This window comes from Palaemon carinicauda, chromosome 17 (assembly GCF_036898095.1).
Source record: "Palaemon carinicauda isolate YSFRI2023 chromosome 17, ASM3689809v2, whole genome shotgun sequence".
Classification (NCBI taxonomy): Eukaryota; Metazoa; Arthropoda; class Malacostraca; order Decapoda; family Palaemonidae; genus Palaemon; species Palaemon carinicauda.
The window spans coordinates 38,273,771-38,293,735 of NC_090741.1; the positions used below are offsets into that span (position 1 = coordinate 38,273,771).

General features: G+C 41.0%; 1 protein-coding gene across 1 annotated transcript in view; it reads right to left on the reverse strand.

The window, feature by feature from the left end:
* Window positions 1-3,912: 3,912 nt before the first annotated feature.
* The window catches only part of LOC137656685 (5'-AMP-activated protein kinase subunit beta-1-like), a 68,631-nt gene continuing 52,578 nt past the window's right edge, over window positions 3,913-19,965 (reverse strand). The window contains exons 5-7 of the mRNA XM_068390879.1: window positions 19,265-19,386; window positions 6,410-6,575; window positions 3,913-6,063 (exon numbers count right to left, since the gene is read on the reverse strand). Coding sequence (XP_068246980.1) covers window positions 6,426-6,575; window positions 19,265-19,386 — 272 coding nt within the window. The 3' untranslated portion in view covers window positions 3,913-6,063; window positions 6,410-6,425. The remainder of the gene's footprint in view (window positions 6,064-6,409; window positions 6,576-19,264; window positions 19,387-19,965) is intronic.

Below are 19,965 nucleotides of genomic sequence, written 5' to 3' on the forward strand. Positions count from 1 at the left end.
ATCATATGCCATTTTCAACCTTTCTTAATATTTCATTTTTACCCCCGGTTTTATTAGCTCTTCAACCCTCATTAGCTCCCTTTTACATCCACCTACTCTATTTCCCCACTCTTTTGCTACAACTAATTTTCCTTCCACCAAAAAATGATCAGACATACCGTTAGCCATACCCATAAACACGTGCACGTCTTTCAATCTTCCAAACATTCTTTTAGTTATCAACACATAATCCATTAACGCCCTTTCTACCACTCTTACCCATGTATACTTGTTTTTATCTTTCTTTTTGAAAAAGCTAGAACTTATCACTATCTCTTGCTCAACATGCATATCTACCAGTCTCTCACCACTCTCATTTTCACTGGTACGCCATACTTCCCAATGACACCTACCTCTCCAGCGCCAACTCTTGCATTTAAGACACCCATGACAACTACATAATTCCTTCTACCCAGTCCTCCTACACACCTAGTTAATTCATTCCAGAACTCAATCCGCTCTTCTTCACTTTTCTCACAACCTGCCCCATACGCACTGACAAAAGCCCAACATTCCCTACCCAACCTAACCCTTAACCACATTAACCTAGATGATATCTCCTTCCATTCCACTACTTTACCTGTCATCCATTCACTCAGCAATAAAGCCACACCTTCTCTTGCTCTTCCTCTTTCAATCTCAGACACTCTACCAGACATTTTACCAAACATCACTTCACCTTTCCCTTTTATCTTGGTCTCACACAAAGCCAATATGTCCATCCTTCTATTCCTAAACATACTTCCAATATCACATCTTTTACTCTCCATCGTACTACATCCACGCACATTCAAACACCCCAAAACTAGAGTGCGGGGAGCAGTCACTCTCCCCCCAGCTCCACCTCTTTGATGTCTCACAGGATTATAATACAGGAGAAGGGGTGGGCCACAGGGGGAAATATATATATATATATATATATATATATATATATATATATATATATATATATATATACTGTATATATACATATTATATATAAACACACATATATATATATAAATATACATATATATATAAATATATATATATATATATATATATATATATATATATATATATGTATATATATACATATATATAAACATATATATATATATATATATATATATATATATATATAGTTTACAGTATATATACACACAGTAACCCCTCAACTATCATAGGTGTTACATTCTAAGAAATCACCGCGGTAGCTGAAAAACTCAGTAGATACAGAAATCTGCAATATATTTTTTCATTATTTTCATAATTTTTTATATTTTTTATCTCTATAAATTAAGGCTTTTATTTGCCTGGAAATTACTAATTTTAACACAAAAAAAAAGATAAATCATCAACCAACTCATCAATTACATTACACTTTTTAGAGAATGATTTTAGAAAAAAAAGGATAAAAGAAACATTATAATTAATTTTAGCAAGAGTACTTGAATGAAATATAACTGCAGATTTTGAAATTTTTTTGTGAACAGCATCCTATAAACCAAAAGAACCTCTTCACATTATTCATTTCCTTAGCAGGAAATGTCTATATCCTGATTGACTAATTCATCCTCTGTATGTGTCATAAGACTCTCTTTCTATGAATTAACACATCTGAGTATAAGTAAAATACAGCACCTATATATATTTCAACTAATTTGATTATACTTTGCCGCAAGATGTTAGCATGGTTGGAAATATGATTCTTCCTAAATATTTTTGTTACTTAATCCTGAAATTTAAATAATTTTTGCAAAGAAAATGTATAGGTGAAAATAATAACTTTATATTTTGTTGAAAGCTGTTTGAATGCTTCCAGAGACAAGTTATTCTTCAAAATCAATTTTGTCATCATCTGTTGGAAGTTAATGGAAGGCTTCAATAGAATAATACCTTTTAAAAGCAATTCAATTATGCTTTATTGCAAGCCTAAAGAATGCTTTTATAAAGTATCTTTTAAAGGATTTTCCAACACTCTTTTGCTAATCATAATAAATTTTTCCCTCCTTTGGCTTCAAACTAATAGGATTCTACAAATCAATTTAGGCATGAACAGTCATAACTATGCATATACAAAGTCATAATGGCTCTGCTCATTAACTCTGTAATTTGAACACCATTTTGATAGGACTTTGGCGGGGTATGAGAATGGATTTATTGATTTTAAACACTACATCCGAGTGCTGGGGTGGGGGGTGGAAAGCCATTCAATCTTAAGGTGAAACCAGGGGAAAAATATAATTCTAATTATAAAATTATTCATATGCTCATCTGAGGTTCATATTGCTTTACCCTCGAAAAGTTACCCTCATGTCGACGTCTATCTCTTAACATTTTCTCGTTTCCCCTCACTCTCCATTACCAACACCCCAAGTATATAATTGCTGTATGGATTGTGTTGTCTGGCAAGAAGTGTGACCCATTCTTCAGTTTACAAAATCGAAACTTAATCAATAAGTAGCGGGGGGGGGGGGGGGGGGGGGGAATATGAACCTCAAGTGAGTACATAAATAATAAATTTTATTATTACAATCCTATTTATTTCGCTGAAACTTACCTGAGCTTCATTCCACATTTAGCAGGAGGGAAAGTGAGGGAAAGAGACAAACCAAATTAATGATTATTAAAAACCCAAACTCTTTCTTACCTTAAATGTACTATATATTAGAGTCAACAAAAACTAGAGAAAAACCCTCCTCTTTTGCAAGAACTCTACTCCAGATTGGGAAAGCCTAATATAACTATTAGAGCAATAAAAAGGACATTAAATTAGAGGTACATTAACCAATACCAATTATTCAAAATAACATATCCCAATTACGTTACCACATCACTTACCACTACCAAAGGACCTAAAGCTCAACTTTTATAAAAAAACCAGGCTTCATTTTAATAATGCGTGGCAAAATAAGATTTGATACACCACTGCTTCCAAAAGATTAACATCACTAGTTACAACACCACTTTCACTTATTGCACAATCACTACAACGTTTTCACTGGCAGACTTTATTATTGTGGCGATCCCCAAGGACACTTTCCCGGAAATCTCAGATTGGTTTTGTGAGCAAGGGGACACCTCAATAGCGTACAGCGCCCTCAAAACATACCTCCTGGAGCAGTACTTGCTGTTACAACCTTTTCCCAAGACAGATTCTTACTAAAATTAAGAGAAGTAATAGCATTCCTAATATGAGCCCAAACTTTCAAGACTTTCATTTGTCAGGAATACAATTAAAAATTGTCCCTGCCTGGCAATCTGCTGGACTGGGGTTCAAGTAAAGCTCAAATTCGATAGTTTCTTGTAGTGTCTGTAACCTCACTATCCTTGTTAGCTAAGGATGGGGTTTTGTAATACAGATCATGTGTTTAGATTGAAATAATTAATAATATTTAATATTCAGAAGTTTTGTAGATTGTTTTAAAATTAATATATTTCATTTCAAAATTTGTTCCATTCATCAGCCAATCGATTGTCTCGTCATTGTACTTGGGTGGGTTGTCAATGGTGAGGGAAAACGAGAAATTTTTAAAATATAGACGTCAACGCAGTTAGATTTTCGAGGACAAAGCCATATGAATCTCCTAGAAATACTAATTAGAAGCTACACAGCAAGGTTGAAGAAAGGAAAGACCCTTAAATAAGGCCTACAGTGCACTAAAAGAGTTGTACTGATGATTATCCCTTTGGCAAACAGTTTATTGCTTACCTTCTGTTCCATTTGCTCACTTACCACCTGCCACAAGGATTTCTTAGCCTTTCTTCATCAATTCTGCTTCTGACTGTGACCCCGTGGTGTGTGGCCAAGTTACTTCACTTTACAATTGGTAGTAAAATCTACCATATAAGACAAAGCAAACTGAAAAAAGTGGGACAATGAAACTTGAGTAGCGTTTGTCTTTTTATTTTTTTCTGCAACAAAAGATGTTGTCACAGAAATATACAGCGGCACTATTTCAACTTGTGTTTGATGTATACACATTGCAAAAAAAAATAAATAAAAAATAAACAGAAACATACATTATTCAAAAAACCAAAACACAATGATAAAAAGCTCTATCCAAGCACAATTCTTCATGAATTACAGTACTAAAATTATTTAAATAACTGCAAAAATTAATGATCTAATAAACAATGGCTTGGGTTACTTATGATAATCTGTTTTAACTAATTATATATTCTAGGAAACGCTGGTTTAATCTTTTCTATCTATGTGATTTACCTGCTTTTGTTGTATTTGACAGGTTACAAAGTGGGTACCTTTTCTTCAACTGTAGTAAATCTTAATAAAATAGTGCAATACTTTGTATATACATATTTTCCCCTGCTTTTAAATACTGTAGATGAATTCAGTATTTTACACTTAATACAGTATAGCTAGGTGCTGTATGAGATACTCTATAGTCAATTTAACTGCATTTTGATATATGGTGTAAGTTACATGTAAATACTGTATGCCCAATAGACAATTTTATATACAAAGGGAAGATAAAAAGTGAATGATTTAGTAGAAGCATTCTTTTGAAACTGAAATTTAAAAAATTAAAAAGACTGACAGCAGGGTACAGTCTGTTCTGCAAGAGTGTACCTTTGTGACTGAGTGTTAACACCGCTTGTATTGAGTTACCATGCTACTAGCATCACCCAGCTCTTGAACTCAAGTGACCGAGTCCATGACGAACTAGCCAAGTGGTGGGGATTGTAACCCAAACAACAGATATATTTTTAATGAATGGGGGTTGGGTAGCTTCAATGTGTATATAATATATACATATATATATAACTATAATTTCCTATGTATAAGGCACATACATATAAACACAAACATTTTAAAACAGAGTAAAACTTTTGTACCCAGACATACTCTAGTATTAAAAATGTTTGTTTTATATGCATGTGTCTTTTCCCTATATACAGTCTTCCTAGGCATTCACTTGAAGAATATAAAATGTTAAGTGTGACTTCTAGGACTATCACAATGCCCCTGTTAATGTACAACACCAGCCTGTGAAGTACAGGCACAAAGGATTAAAAAAGAAGGAATAGTGTAATCTTTCATGTACACCGTCTCATTTTTGTTGATAGACGAGGCAGTCTTAGGATTTAAAGTATCAAGCTACGAAAGGAAATGAGGACTTTTACATGATTAATAGAAAAACAATTTGCGCAATAAACTTCCACACTGATAGCTCCAGGCTACTAAGCAAATCATATCTGTAAAATAATACTGTATTATCAAAACATAATAAAATCTATATACTAGAGTGTATAAAAATTGCAAAAAATCACAAAACAAACTACCTTCTGTGACAAATCATTAATTATTCCTGCTTTGGCAAGAAATTCAAAATGAAGAGACTCGTGATGCCTTGTCTGTCACTTCAAAATTGCGCATTTTCACTGCATATCATTATCCTTGTGCACAAAAAATCATGTGGGATCATACTTCTAAAAATTTACGATATTACGATAATACTTCCTTAAGTCTCAGTCAACTCATCTGAATTACGCTCCACATTAACCATAAGCTTCATTACGTTAAAGATGGTGAAAAAAAGTTCAAACATATTTAAAAGCTAAAATTTTTTCCCATCATTAGGCTGACAGGAGAGGTGAAAAAAATTGGATTAGTAAGAATTAGAAGTACAGTAATAGTATAGGCCAAGAAAAAAGGCACTATATTTCTTGAATATAAAGGCTACCTCTATTACAATACGGTTCCCTAACCATCGCTTAGGATAGAAATTTTTTGCAAAACCTTTTGACAAATTGAACGGCTTTGGAAAAGCACCTAAAACCCTACAAGACGATATGTGGCCGTTACAATGTCAATAAATTTGTGGCCCGCCTCAGCACGTTGGAATACCTTTCATTAGTTGAAGGAGTTTAATACATTACTACATCACTTTTCAGCCATCAAGGCCTGAAGGACTCTCAACCTTAGCAACAAGCAATGAGTTTCTTAACACAGTATTCGCAGCGAAATGGTTTCAGCCATCCCCAACACATGGCACATAACACTAAGCCCGTAGCCTCTATCTGAAAGGGATGCAAAGCAACTTTTAAAATTATTACAAATAAGACCTTCCCTTTTATTAAATACTATATAATACAGTGTGTTGAAGATTTATTTAAAAATTATTTATCATACTTTATATTGATCTATAACTGGACTTCTTATTTCATATGTACAGAAATTAACTATACGGTACTCTAATTCTCTTCATTCTGGTTTTATTTCTTAACATGCACACATTCTCTTGTTAAAGCTTGTTAAGAAAGTAAATGGCCTTTCTAGTTTTTCACAATTATAAATATTATAAACAATAATTATGATAATACTGTACTGTACATATTCCAAATAAATATACTTTATTAAATTTACCTTTGAAATGCACTGCCTATTCAATGGGTCTGTAAATAAGGGTTGTAACACACTTCTTGCGGTAACGGTGAGAAGTGGACAGAACCATCATTCCGTCTCTGATGCTCAAGGCATACATGTGGTTCAGCATAACGTGATTTGGCTCAGGGAGGAGAGTAGGCTCGCACTGATGGAATAAAAGTAATCACATGAATATCAAACCAATAGGCAAGTGAGAATTCACACTGACAAAATCATAAAAACTTCTGCAATACCAATACCCATATCAAAATTACTTCTGAATTTGAATAAATAGATGCTTTTCCATGCAAATCCATAAATCAGATCCATGCTTCTTTTGAGATCTAGGGATGATTTCAAATTAAAGTCTTTCTTCTTCTTCCCCACCATTACCCCTACATTAAGGGGCCGGTTGCCTGATGCATCCTCTCCAATGCCTTCGATCAAAGGCATCCTCTTCCACCAAACCTTCTCTCCATATCATCCTTCACCCTATCTCGTCATCTAATTCTCTATCACCCTCTTGATTTTCTCCCCATTACAGGTTCCTCCCAAGCCCTTCCAAATTAAAGTCTTTCTTTTTTATCAAATAAAAAAAAAAAGTGATCTCACTATACAGATGATGCTTCCTGAGGATCCTCAGCAATGAATCTGATGATTACTTCACTTTTCCTGAACAAACTGTGCAGGGCAGCAAGGAGGAAAAGGGGTATGGGATCAGTAACTTTTATATCATCTGATGCCTTTCATGCTTTTACCATTATCAGTGACAATACAGTGCATACATCAACAGGGCGCACTAATGAATTGATAGAATTTGTCTTATATGGCCCACCACTGGGACCTGGGAGGCTAGTCACTGCAGAGGAGGATAAACTAGGGAAAGTCTATGCTTGTATTATGAAGTAAAAGTTAAAAGGGGTTAAACAACAAGATGGAAGATAGAACACGGTAGAAAGCAGAGGGCTAAAAGAAAGGGTTAAGCCAAGGGCAAAATGAAGCTGCAAAGATTCCTAGTAATGCAGGAAAGATTCCTAGAATTGCTGCAAAGATTCCTAGAATTGCTGCAAAGATTCCTAGTAATGCTACAAAGATTTCTAGTAATACTGTAAAGATTACTAGTTATGCTGCAAGGATTCCTAGTAATGCTGTAAAGATTCCTAGGATCGCTGCAAAAAATTGTAGAAATGCTGCAAAGCTTTCCTAGTAATGCTGCTAAGATTCCTAGAAATGCTGAAAAGATTCCTAGTAATGCTGCAAAGATTCCTAGCATTGCAGTAAGATTCCTTATAATTCTGCAAAGATTCCTAGTAATGCTGCAAAGATTCCTAATAATACTGCAAAGATTCCTAGTAACACTTCAAAGATTCCTAATAATGCTATTTCTAGTAATTCTGAAAAGATTCCTAGCAATGTTAAAAAGATTCCTAGTAATGCTGCAAAGATTCCTAATAATACTGCAAAGATTCCTAGTAACACTTCAAAGATTCCTAATAATGCTGTAAAGATTTCTAGTAATTCTGAAAAGATTCCTAGCAATGTTAAAAAGATTCCTAGTAATGCTGCAAAGATTCCTAATAATACTGCAAAGATTCCTAGTAACACTGCAAAGATTCCTAATAATGCTGTAAAGATTTCTAGTAATTCTGAAAAGATTCCTAGCAATGTTAAAAAGATTCCTAGTAATGCTGCAAAGATTCCTAGTAATACTTACAGTCCAACCCTGGCACTATCACCCTAAGGATTGGGATGTCACTTATAACACGAAATGTAAACGAGATCTCGCATCCAAATGCTAACTAGGTGGTAACATCATGTTGCATAAATAACGGCTAATAAACATAAAAATCTTTCTTAACATTAATGGCAGATGATAAAAATGTTTGTAAAACTCCTGATGGAAGATAATGGGGAAGGGATTAGTAGGTTTTTGTAGGCTAACAGCCTATTGAAAATTAGCCAATTCTATAATATAATAAGAGAAGCTATTTGACCATAATTATCTCCTAATACTGTACTGATAAAAACAGAGGATAAAACAGTGGAGAGAGAGAGAGAGAGAGAGAGAGAGAGAGAGAGGAGAGAGAGAGAGAGAGAGAGAGAGAGAGATGAGAGAGAGAGAGAGAGAAGAGAGAGAGAGAGAGAGAGAGAGAGAGAGAGAGAGAGAGAGAGAGAGAGAGAGTTACAAGGATTTTGGATGTCTCCAAGACTTTTTAGTCCATCCACGGATACTCCATTTACTCTTTGGTAGCAATTAAATATAACAAATTTGGAAATAATTTATATTTTTCCTAACATACAAACCTGGAGTTATTTATAGGGTATTACTTTCGGCAATGCTGAAAACCAGCCAAAACAATTTTAGTGAGGGATAATTACCCCATCCGCTAGTTAGCGGGAGGGGGGTTGGGGTAGACTGGCTACCCCGCTCACTCACACCTGTCGGTTGAGTAACCACTTTTGCTTTCTGGCAAGACTTCTAGAGGGACAGGGTGGCGGGCCAATTTGAATAAATAGCTCCAGGTTTGTATGTTAGGAAAAATACAAATTATTTCCAAATTTGTTATTTGTTCCGACACAGATACAAACCTTCGCTATTTATAGGGTGACTTACTCTTAGGAGGGAGGAAGTTCTACCAACTGGCCTTGGTCATGACTCGGGGTTCCTTCGAATTGATCTTTGATCTAATTAGTAGGAACCCTACCCTCGCTAAAATCAAAGTAGTTCAAGGTAACTCGATGATAGCGGCCTACAGAAGCTTGTGTGAGAGAGACTCGTGGCTTGTCTTTACGTAGGAACTCTAGGATAAGCATGAGTTCTAAGACATATCCAATACCCTCCCTCATGAGGTATTGGTGACGTAACAAAGTATTTATTCATACTCAGGATGCACAAGGGAAATGAATCTTACCTGCAGAGGGGTGAGGTCAGCTATGCTTCGGTCTTGCGGAGCTGTTTCTCCAGGGGGGGGGGGGGGGGGGGGGGAGAAGGAGAGAGAAGGAAGGGAGCCAGCCATTCTTTTCATTCACCCCAGACTAACCCGGGTAACCTCAGCCCTCAGCTAATTGTCCATCAAGGAGCCTGAGGCATTAGATCACTTGTGCGGCTACCACAGGACCAATGGAGAAGGTTTCCATACTCCTGTGGGTTACGTCTTTCAGGTAGTGGGCTGTGTAGGTCGTCTGATACTTCCACACGCCAGCTTGCAATACCTGTGCCACAGAAAAATTCTTCTTGAACGCCAGAGACGTTGCAATGCCTCTGACGTCATGAGCTCTGGGTCAGTTGGACAGAGGAGGATCTGGATTTAGAGCGTATTCCATTACTTTCCTTATCCAGGAGGAAATAGTATTCCTCGTGACCCTCCTCTTGACCTTCCACGTGCTGACAAAAAGTGCTCGTACACGGGGGTGAGCTTTTGCTGTTCTTCTTAAGTAACACCTCAGACTCCTTACTGGACATAGTAACAGTTGGTCTGGATCTCCAGTTACAGAACAAAGACTCTCTATCTGAAATGGGCCAGATTTTGAGTCTTAGCTACAAACTCAGGGATGTAGTTGAGGATTACTTCCCCCATATCCTAGAGTGGGAGACATCAGCATATAGACCATGAAGTTCGCTGATTCTCTTGGCCGAAGCCAGAGCGAGCAGGAACACCGTCTTCCACGTGAGGTGGCGATTGGAGGCCTGGCGCAGTGGTTCATAGGGGAAGCCCTTCAGAGACCTGAGGACCCAAACCCTGTTCTAAGGGGGAGGTCTCAGCTCTGCCTGGGGACAAGTAAGCTCATAACTGCATATGAGCAAAGAAAGTTCCACCGAGGAGGAAATATCGACTCCTTTCAGTCTAAAGGCGAGACTCAAGGCTGAGCAGTAGCCTTTGACTGCCGAGACCGAGAGAAGCATTTCTTCCCAAAGTTATACAAGAAACTCCGCTATAGTTGGAACAGAGGCATCGAGGGGAGAGATACCCTTTCCACGACACCAACCATAGAAAACTGACCACTTCGCCTGGTAGACTGCCTCTGTGGATCTCTTGAGGTGTCCAGCCATTCTCTTCGCAACCAGTTGCGAAAAGCCTCTCTGTGTGAGGAGGTGCTGGATAGTCTCTAGGCGTGAAGTCGAAGTGAAGCTACGGCTTTGTGGAAGATATTGGCAAGTGGTTGTTTGAGGAGGTCGTGCTGTGGAGGAAGCTCCCTCGGGATCTCCGTGAGGAGATGCAGAAGGTCCGGGAACCATTCTACGTGATGCCATAGCGGAGCTATGAGGGTCATTTGCAAGTTGTTGCTTGCTCGTTCCTGGTTGAGGACTTTTCTCATCAGACAGAACGGAGAAAACACGTAAGCGTCCAGGTTTATCCACCGTTGTTGGAAAGCATCTTGCCAAAGAGCTTGGGGATCCGGGACTGGGGAGCAGTACAACGGGAGCTTGAAATTCAGGGCCGTTGCAAACAGATCCACAGTCGGGGAACCCCACAAAGTCAAGACTTTGTTGGCTATCAGAGGATTCAAAGACCACTCGGCTCAGCTTGTCTGCTAGCACATTCCGCTTGCCCTGAATGAAGCAAGCTGATAGAGTCACCGAGTTGTCCTCTGCCCATCTGAGTATCTCAACTGCAAGACGGCACAGCTGCTGTGAAAAGGTACTGCCCTGTTTGCTTAGATAAGCTACTACCGTGGTGTTGTCGCTCATCAACACCACGGAGTTCCCCGCCAGGACCTGGTGGTACTTTTTGAGGGCCAGAAAGGCTGCCCTCATTTCCAAGAGATTTATGTGGTGGTACCTTTCTGATTTGGACCATTGGCCGGAGATGTAATGGTGCAGCACGTGAGCCCCCCCACCCTTCTTTTGATGCATCCGAAAAAAGCATCAATTCCCGGGGGAGAGACGAGAAGATCGACCCCTTTGCAGAGGTTCGGCTCCGCCAGCCACCACCTGAGGTCCGACTGTTCCTCTAGCCATATGCGGACTAGTTGATCCCGGGAATCGGAGTGTTGGTTCCACTGGGATTTTAGTCGCCACTGGATGGATCTCATCCTGAGGCGACTGTTGGGGACCAGTCGGGTCAGGGTAGAGAGGTGACCGAGAAGGCGAAGCCAATACTGCGCCGGGAGGTCTTCCCGACTGAGGAAGACCTGTGCTATCTCCCTCAGTCTCTGGATCTTTTCCTCTGATGGAAATGCTTTGTGCCTTAGGGTGTCTAATCGCATGCCTATGTATACCAGTTCTTGAGAGGGGAGCAGTTGAGACTTCTCAAGGTTTACCACGATCCCCAGATCCTGGCAAAACTTGATAAGCTCGTCTCGGTGGCGGAGAAGGGCCGCCTCCGAGTCTGCCAGAATTGGCCAGTCGTCCAAGTATCTTAGGAGACGGATGCCGACTCTGTGAGCCCAAGATGATACTAGGCCGAATACTCTCGTGAATACCTGGGGTGCTGTGGAAAGACCGAAATACAGTACCCTGAACTGGTAATGCTTCCGATTGAACATGAATCTCAGATACTTCCTGGAAGACGGGTGAATGGGGATCTGGAAGTATGCGTCCTTCAGATCTAGAGTGCACATGAAGTCCTGGGGTCTTATCGCTTGTCTGACTGTGTTGGCCGTCTCCATCCTGAAAGGTGTCTGTTCGACAAACCTGTTCAGGGCCGAAAGGTCGATGACTGGTCTCCAGCCTCCAAACGCCTTTTTCACAAGAAAGAGTCGACTGTAGAAGCCTGGGGACCCGTCGAGGACCTCCTGGAGAGCGTCCTTCTCCAACATGGACTGGACTTCTGCCCTGAGGGCAAACTCCTGTGCGGATCCCTTTGCACAGGAGTTCAATGGAATCGGCACTAGAGTCAGTGGAGGGAGAGAGAGCGTGAACGGGATACGATACCCTGAACGAATCACCTCAACCGTCCATGGTTCGGCCCCGTGGTGAAGCCACCTCTGCCAGCGGCTTTGCAGGCATTCCCCCACAGGTGGGCAAATGGAAGGATTGCCTGTCTTATTGGGACCGGCCTCGGCCAGATCCCTTCTTACCCTTTCCTTCATGAAAGGACTTTTTGCTGTGAAAGGCCTGCTTTGCATGCACCCTTTTTACCCTGCTGTTTTGGGTCTCTAGCCCTTTTCGGCTGCGGGTTTTGCTATGCTTTCCGCTGTGGCTGAGAGGGGTAAGGTCTAGCCGTTAAGACCTTTTGGATGAGAGAGTCCTGACTGGACTTCCTCCACCTCTCTGCCACCCGCTCGACATCCTATGGATGGAACAAAGAATTGTCCTCGAAAGGAGCATTTCTCAGCCTCGCTACTTCGGCCTGAGGGAGATGTCTATGGAACTTGCCTATGACGGCATCTCTCCTCTTCAGGATAGTGCTGGCCCAAAGGTTCACTACCTCATGGGAGAGGAACTCGATGGCCCGAGTGCCAGACAATAGGAAAGTCTCCAAAGACTTCATGGAGAACTCCCGAGACAGGTCCTTAGACCGCATCAGTTTTCCTAAGGATCCTAACCAGAAATCCAGCCACGAAGTAGCCTGCATAGCGTACTTCGCCACCTTCTCCTGGTTTAGGATTTCAGAGTCCGAAAAGGAGACTGGAAGTCCCGCAAGTTTCTCGAAGGGGGGTGGCCTTCGAGAGTGCCTCTATAGAGTGGTCGAGAGGCAACGTTGGAAGAGATTCCCCGAGGATCTCGTAGTACCTCCTCTGAAACACATACGGAGGAGGTAGGAGCTTGGAGGAAGAGTTGGAGCGGAGAGAAGAGGTGGACCCAGTTGCCTGGGACACTCCCTTCTGTTTGGCACTCTTCAACCCCTTTGATCAGGGCAAAGCTGCACTGGTCCTATGAGGTTTCTGAGTGCCATAGAACTGGTCAAGGACCAATTCTTTTCTATCTAGAGGGGCTGCCGATGGATCTGGAAGTCCATTGATGGAACAGATGCAGGCTAGGACCTGCCGGAAGGCGTATTCCGACTCCTTTCTCTCATCCTCCGTAAGCTTAGGGCTAGCGGCTGCTGGCAGAGCGTCGTCCTCGAGATCGCTCTTCCCTTCCATGTCCGAGCTCTCATCCATAGGAGCCCGGAGTGGGTCGAAGTCGTCAACTGGATAGACTGAGGATAGGGAGACTGCCGAGGAGGTGCTCGCTTCCGGCTGCCTGGGAGGCAGTGAGGAAGGAAGCCTGTCCGAGGATTTGGGGATGGTGAACAAATGCTTCAGTTCCCTCCCACAAGGCCGGAGGTCCTCTGTCCCCAAGGGCCTAGAGAACTCCGTCGGCTTACAGGTGGAATGTAAGTCCGTTGCCGTAAGGGGTGAGTTCCGTCCGGTCGCAGGTCGTGCCTCCTTAGACACTATCTTGACCAATAAAGGACGGGAGTCTCCATAAGAAGTAACCCTATCCTCCTTGGGGGGTGAAGGATGAATCCTTTTCCTTTTCCTTTTTGGCCTGGCTTGTGGCATCTTGAACTGCAGGGGGCTACCCTGAGGCTCTTGCCTAATCTCCTCCAGAGGTCTCTTGCAAGGGGATGACCGTTTCCCCTTACCCGAAGGACCCGCCTGTGCGGGATCTCCCGAACTCCTCCTAGGATCGGACGGAGGAGAGGACCCTGGGAAGAGAGGAGGCGATAAGGGGATCCTAGGTGTGTCACCTAAGGACAAGGAACGGGGACCGACTCCTTTCATGGCTTGGTGCATTACATTGAATAAGGTGCTAAGCCATGGGGGGTTAGGGGCTCTGGAAGAACTAAGGGGGAGGTACTTAGGAAAGAACTGCTCCCTGGGTTTAGGAACCTGGGCAGGTTTCCTAACCCTCTTGTCTGATGGAGGCTTCCCTACAGGCAAGATCGGCACAGGCCTACCCTTAGGGATAGTCTGGGCTCGGTCGTGCAGGCGACTGTTGTCTCTGTTGAGGTCTAAGGGAGACTGCACAGTGTTTTGTTCGCGCGCAAGGCGAGCAACAGGATGTTCGCACATATGGGGCGTCGTAGGATGAACCCGCACGCCATATTCGCCATTTTGTTTGCGCGCGCCACGACGATCATGCACGCCAAGTCGGTCGTCACGCCGATTTGGTCGTGCAAGCCAATTTGGCCGTGCAAGCCAATTTGGCCGTGCAAGCCAATTTGGCCGTGCGTGCCAACTTGGTTGCGCGTGCGAGAGCTCTCAGGTTGGTGAGAGAACTCACTGCTACACTCACCCAAAGGTTCATGATAGCTTGTGTTGTGTGAGCGCGAACGATCAACGCAACGAGAGTTTGAAAACTCTCTGTCATAAAAAGAATGACTATGGGCACGAGAACCCGAAAGTTCAGCGTGAACTGTGTTGTGTGAACCCGAAGGATCAACGCAACGAGAAACCAAAGTTTCTCTGACACGATACACCGAAGTGTTAGCGCGACTAAAGTTACGAGAGCCCAAGGGTTCAGCGTAACTCAAGTTACGAGACCCCGAAGGGTCAACGTAACGAGGAACCGAGGTTCCTCTGTCACGAGATCCCGAAGGATCAACGTGACTGACGGTACGAGAACCCGGAGGTTCAACATTACTGTCGTTACGAGAGCCCGAGGGTTCAGCGTAACAGAAACCCAAAGGTTTCAATTCCCAAGAGCCCGAAGGTTCACCGCAACGGAGACCCGAAGGACTCCTGCTGTCATGAGAAATACGCAGGATCAACATGTTGAGAACCCGAAGGCTCACGATCACGCCAGCCCAAAGGGTGATCGTCACGAGACCCCGAAGGGTCAACGTGAGGAGAAGCAGCAGGTTCAAAAAGACGTCTCCTCATAGCCCAAGGAGGAGAACGTCTGGGGTGGAGAGGGGTTACCCACCCCTCCACTATACAAACCTCCGGAGAGGAACGTTCAACAGACTCCGCCCGAGGGGGAGACTGATTAAGGTCTACAGATAATTCCTCTGCAGGGGAGGAGAGTTCACCCGAAGGAGAACTATACTTATAACAAGGTTCTCTTTCCGCCCCTGGAGGAGAACCTAACGCGTAATGAGATTGCCGATGCACAGAGGCTATCTTCTCTCACGAACGAGAGATATGTTCCCCCCGAAGGAGGAGCTTGCCTTGGAGAGAGCCCTGCCACCGCCCCTGGTGGGTTAGTTAACTCCTCGGCGCCGGAACCCGACTCTCGGCCTGACCGACGGGCAACAGCGTCTGCGCCCAGAAGAGGAGGATTGACCTCCGCAGAGGAAGGAGATGACCGCCTTCTCTCTGCTCCCCTTTAGAGGAGTTCAAGGAGAACTTCCTTTGTTGGGGGACCATCGACACCCAGCGATGGCCATAAAGACACAAGGTCTGGAAAAGAACAGGCGCTCCCTGAGGGAAGATAAGGAGCTGACTCACTAGGGGAGCCGCCACCTTCGTCTATCCCACAGGGTTGACCTGGAGTCACAAGCCCTGCTCTACTGCTCGACTGTGCCCCAGAAGGGCCTGGTCGAGGATTAGCTTCGGGAAGAGATTTTGGGCATAGAGGAAGCAGAAGCCTGCAATTTCTTCGATTTCGATTTAGACTTCTTCTGCTTCTTACAAGCAAACCTCTCCCACTGGGAGGCAGGCCACTCCCTACACTCGGAACAGGTGTTGTCCCGTGAACACCGAGTTCCCCGGCAAGCCGGGCATAAAGGGTGTGGGTCCGTCTCCACGGACGACATGAAGGTGCCACAGCGGCGGCCTTCAATCCCTGGACATGTCCGCATGGCAGGACAATAACCAAACACACACCGATACACACAAAAGAAAAAGGAAAAGTAATAAAGTCAAGGCAGTTTGTTTAACAGGAGAGAGAGACGGCACCTCCACACTCTACCGAGCCAAAAGAAAAAGTGGTTACTTAACCGACAGGTGTGAGTGAGCGGGGTAGCTAGTCTACCCCAACCCCCTCCCGCTAACTAACGGATGGGGTAATTATCTCTCACTAAAATTGTCTTGGCAGGTTTTAAGCGTTGCCGAATGTAATACCCTATAAATAGCGAAGGTTTGTATCTGTGTCAGAACAATTAAGCATTTAGAGTTCTTATGATTTTGTCTAACTTACTCTTGAACTCATTTACCGTGTTACTGTTTACTACATCCACTGGAAGTCTATTCCAAGTACAATATTTGCTATTTTGCATGTAAAGAAATTGCCACATTGAGAGGTGTTGTATCTTTTAAATTCCAGTTTGTATCCGTTACCTCTTGACTGATTTGTGCTAGGCGTGAATAGAATGTTGTAATCTACATTTGTTAATCCTTTGAAAATTTTGAATGCCTCTATTACCTGTTCCCTTAGGCGTAGAGTTTGTAGATCAAATAAATTCAAACGTTCCATCCTCCATCTATATCCAAATTACCTTAGTGTTGGAACTAGGTTGGTGGCCCTAGCTTGTACTGCTTCCAGTCTACCTATATCTTTCTGAACACTTGGTGCCCAGAATTGGACTCTGTGTTCTAGATGGGGTCTTATTAGTGATGTGTACAGCTGTACAATGTTTTTGTTTCTACATTTGAATTAGTCTCTTTAAGTAACCTATTAGTTTTTGTGCTTTATTTTCAGCTTTTATGCTGTTTAGTGAACTTCAATTCCTTGCTGATAATAATACCGAGATTTTCCTCCTGATCCACACTTTCTATTTCATTACTCAGCAGTAAGTAATCTGATTGTGGGTTACTAAAACATATGCGCATAACTTCACATTTTCCACATTTCTAAAAGCATTTGCCATTTTCTGAACCATGCTCCTAGCTTCATTAGATCCTCTCTTAAGGCTTCTACATATTCCAAGTTCACAGCATTTATGCTTAGTTTAGTATCGTTGGCTAATTTTGCTATTCTACTAGTTAATTCTAAATCTATGTCGTTAATGTAGATCAGAAATAGAAATGATCCAAGAAAGGATCCTTGAGGTACTCCGCTTGTAACAGCTGCCTACTCTGAAGCTTCTCCACTGATTACAATTTTGTTTTCTGTTTGTTAGCCAATCTTCGATCCATTCAGCTGGCTCGTCAATGATGCCTAGTGCTCTAATTTTGACCATCAATTTTTCATGTGGAACTTTGTTAAAAGCCTTTTGAAAGTCTAGGTCTATTATATCTATTGCCCTGCTTTTGTCATAAATGCTAAACATGTAGTGGAAAAATTCCAACAGATTTCACTCATGATCTCTTTTGTCTAAAACCATGTTGGCTGTCTATCAGAAGATTGTTTTTTCTCTATATGTTCTACTATTGAATCTACTATAATTGATTAAAAAATTTTGCAAGACACTGAAGTTAGGCACATAAGTCTTTAGTTACCAGGTTTTTCTTTTGGTACCTTATTGTAGATTGCAGGAACATTGCCTAGTTTCCATTCTTGTGGTGCCTTTCTTTTGTTGGCTGTCTTTCAGAACATTTTGCAAAAGTGAGGAGTTATCTCTTCTTCTAGTTATATAATCTCTCTTGGATGAATATCATCTGGACCAGGTGCCCTACACTTACCGAGTCCTTTTATTTTCTTTTTGACATCCATTGTAAAGGCGATTCTATTTAATGATTATGGTTCTTCATATTTGATAGCTGGTTAGGGGAGGGTCGTTGATTCTGACCTATTTTTTTCAAATCATTTGTTATAAGAATACCTTGAGTCTCTTAAAGGGGTAATGTTGTTTTTGATTGGTTTTCTACCGTTTACATAGGCAAAAAATCCTTTTGGGTTTCCTTTACTAGTTGAAACCACTATTTCCTCTTCATTGATCTTGGCCTTTCTAACTAGTTTATCTACTTTTCAGCTTAATTTCATGTGCTCGGAAATTTCATGAATTGAAGGCTGCGGACCCTTTAATTCATGTTTCCTGACATGCACGCACACAAACAGAGAGAGAGAGAGAGAGAGAGAGAGAGAGAGAGAGAGAGAGAGAGAGAGAGAGAGAGAGAGAGAATCGGCGAATACTTGCTGCCCTTGGGTGGGTTAACTCCTAACCTAACTACTCACTGCCCATTGCCTTTGAGAGGTCGAATAATACACTATGTAACCCACTGCACTTACCTGATATTCTTCTACCTGATTTCTATAACAGCACAAGTATTGTACTGTATTACAGTATGAACACATTTTAGTACAGTGAATATACAGTACAGTATATGTACACTTGTGTACAATAAGACTGCAGTACACATAACACTAGTCATTGCCACACTTATAGGTAAATAATGTACTGTGACAACAAAACACTTGTAGGCTACCTATCTAATATAACACTTTCTGATATTGTAGCGTATATTACTGTAATATATGTACAGTACAAGCAGCTGTACTGTACTGCTCTCTTTCCGTTAATTTGGATCTACGTATTATTTATTATTTCTTCTTTCACAGCAGCACAATCTTTTTTAAACTATGGCTAGCTCAAATTTCCACCTTTTATTTCCAAAGAAATCATTTGTGCAACATGAAAACTACATGTACTCAGTAGTCTAGTTATTCTAATTTCCACAGAATAACAAAACAGTCCAGTAATCTACAGTCTATAAACTCAGCATCCAAACCCTTCCATTAAAGAAAAAAAAAATTCTGGGACTGAGAAATTAATTCATCACTAATTACCTTTCTCCTATGCTCATTAATTGCAAAAAAAAACTCAAATATACATTCTAGCCATTATGGATGAATGAAAACTAGGCCATATGGCCTAGCACTGAGACTGGAGGTATCCTATCTCTCATTCCCATAACTGAGGAACCCTGGAAGTTCCTTATCTGAGGCTTATTTAGCCGATATTCTGTTCCACTTCTAATCACATTAGCAAATAATTTCAACCTAGGTTTCAGCCTCAGGACATCAAATCCACAAGTTCAGCATCCATAATTACACTAAGCAAACATTATTTATAGAAAACAATAAATATAATGAATGCTAACCGAGATTGGAGTGTCCTTATTCAAAATAACTTGCAGGAGATGTGGTGGCAGAACTGGAGGTCCTCTTATTTTCTCCAGCTGTTGGTATTCCGGGATATCTTGACTAAAATCATCTTTTTTGTCTGTTTGGAAGGAATAAAAGTTAGTTATATGTACTGTATATATAGAAATATATATATATATATATATATATATATATATATATATATATATATATATATATGTATATATATGTATGTATGTATATATATATATATATATATATATATATATATATATATATATATATATATATATATATATATATATATATATATGTATGCATGTATGTATATATATGTATATGTATATATATATATATATATATATATATATATATATATATATATATATATATATATATATATATATATATATATATATATATATATATATATATATATGTATGCATGTATGTATATATATGTATATGTATATGTATATGTATATATATATATATATATATACAGTAGAACCTCGGTTGACGAACGACTCCGCTTACGAATTTTTCGGTTAACGAAGTGACTTTCTCTGAAAAATTCGTCTCGGTTAACGAATATTGTATCGGTTAACGAATTTAAATTTCCCTCCCACGCGCCGTTTTTTGTGGAAAAGTGTTAACGCCGCGCTTCCTGATCGCATTTTTCATGGAAATAACTTAA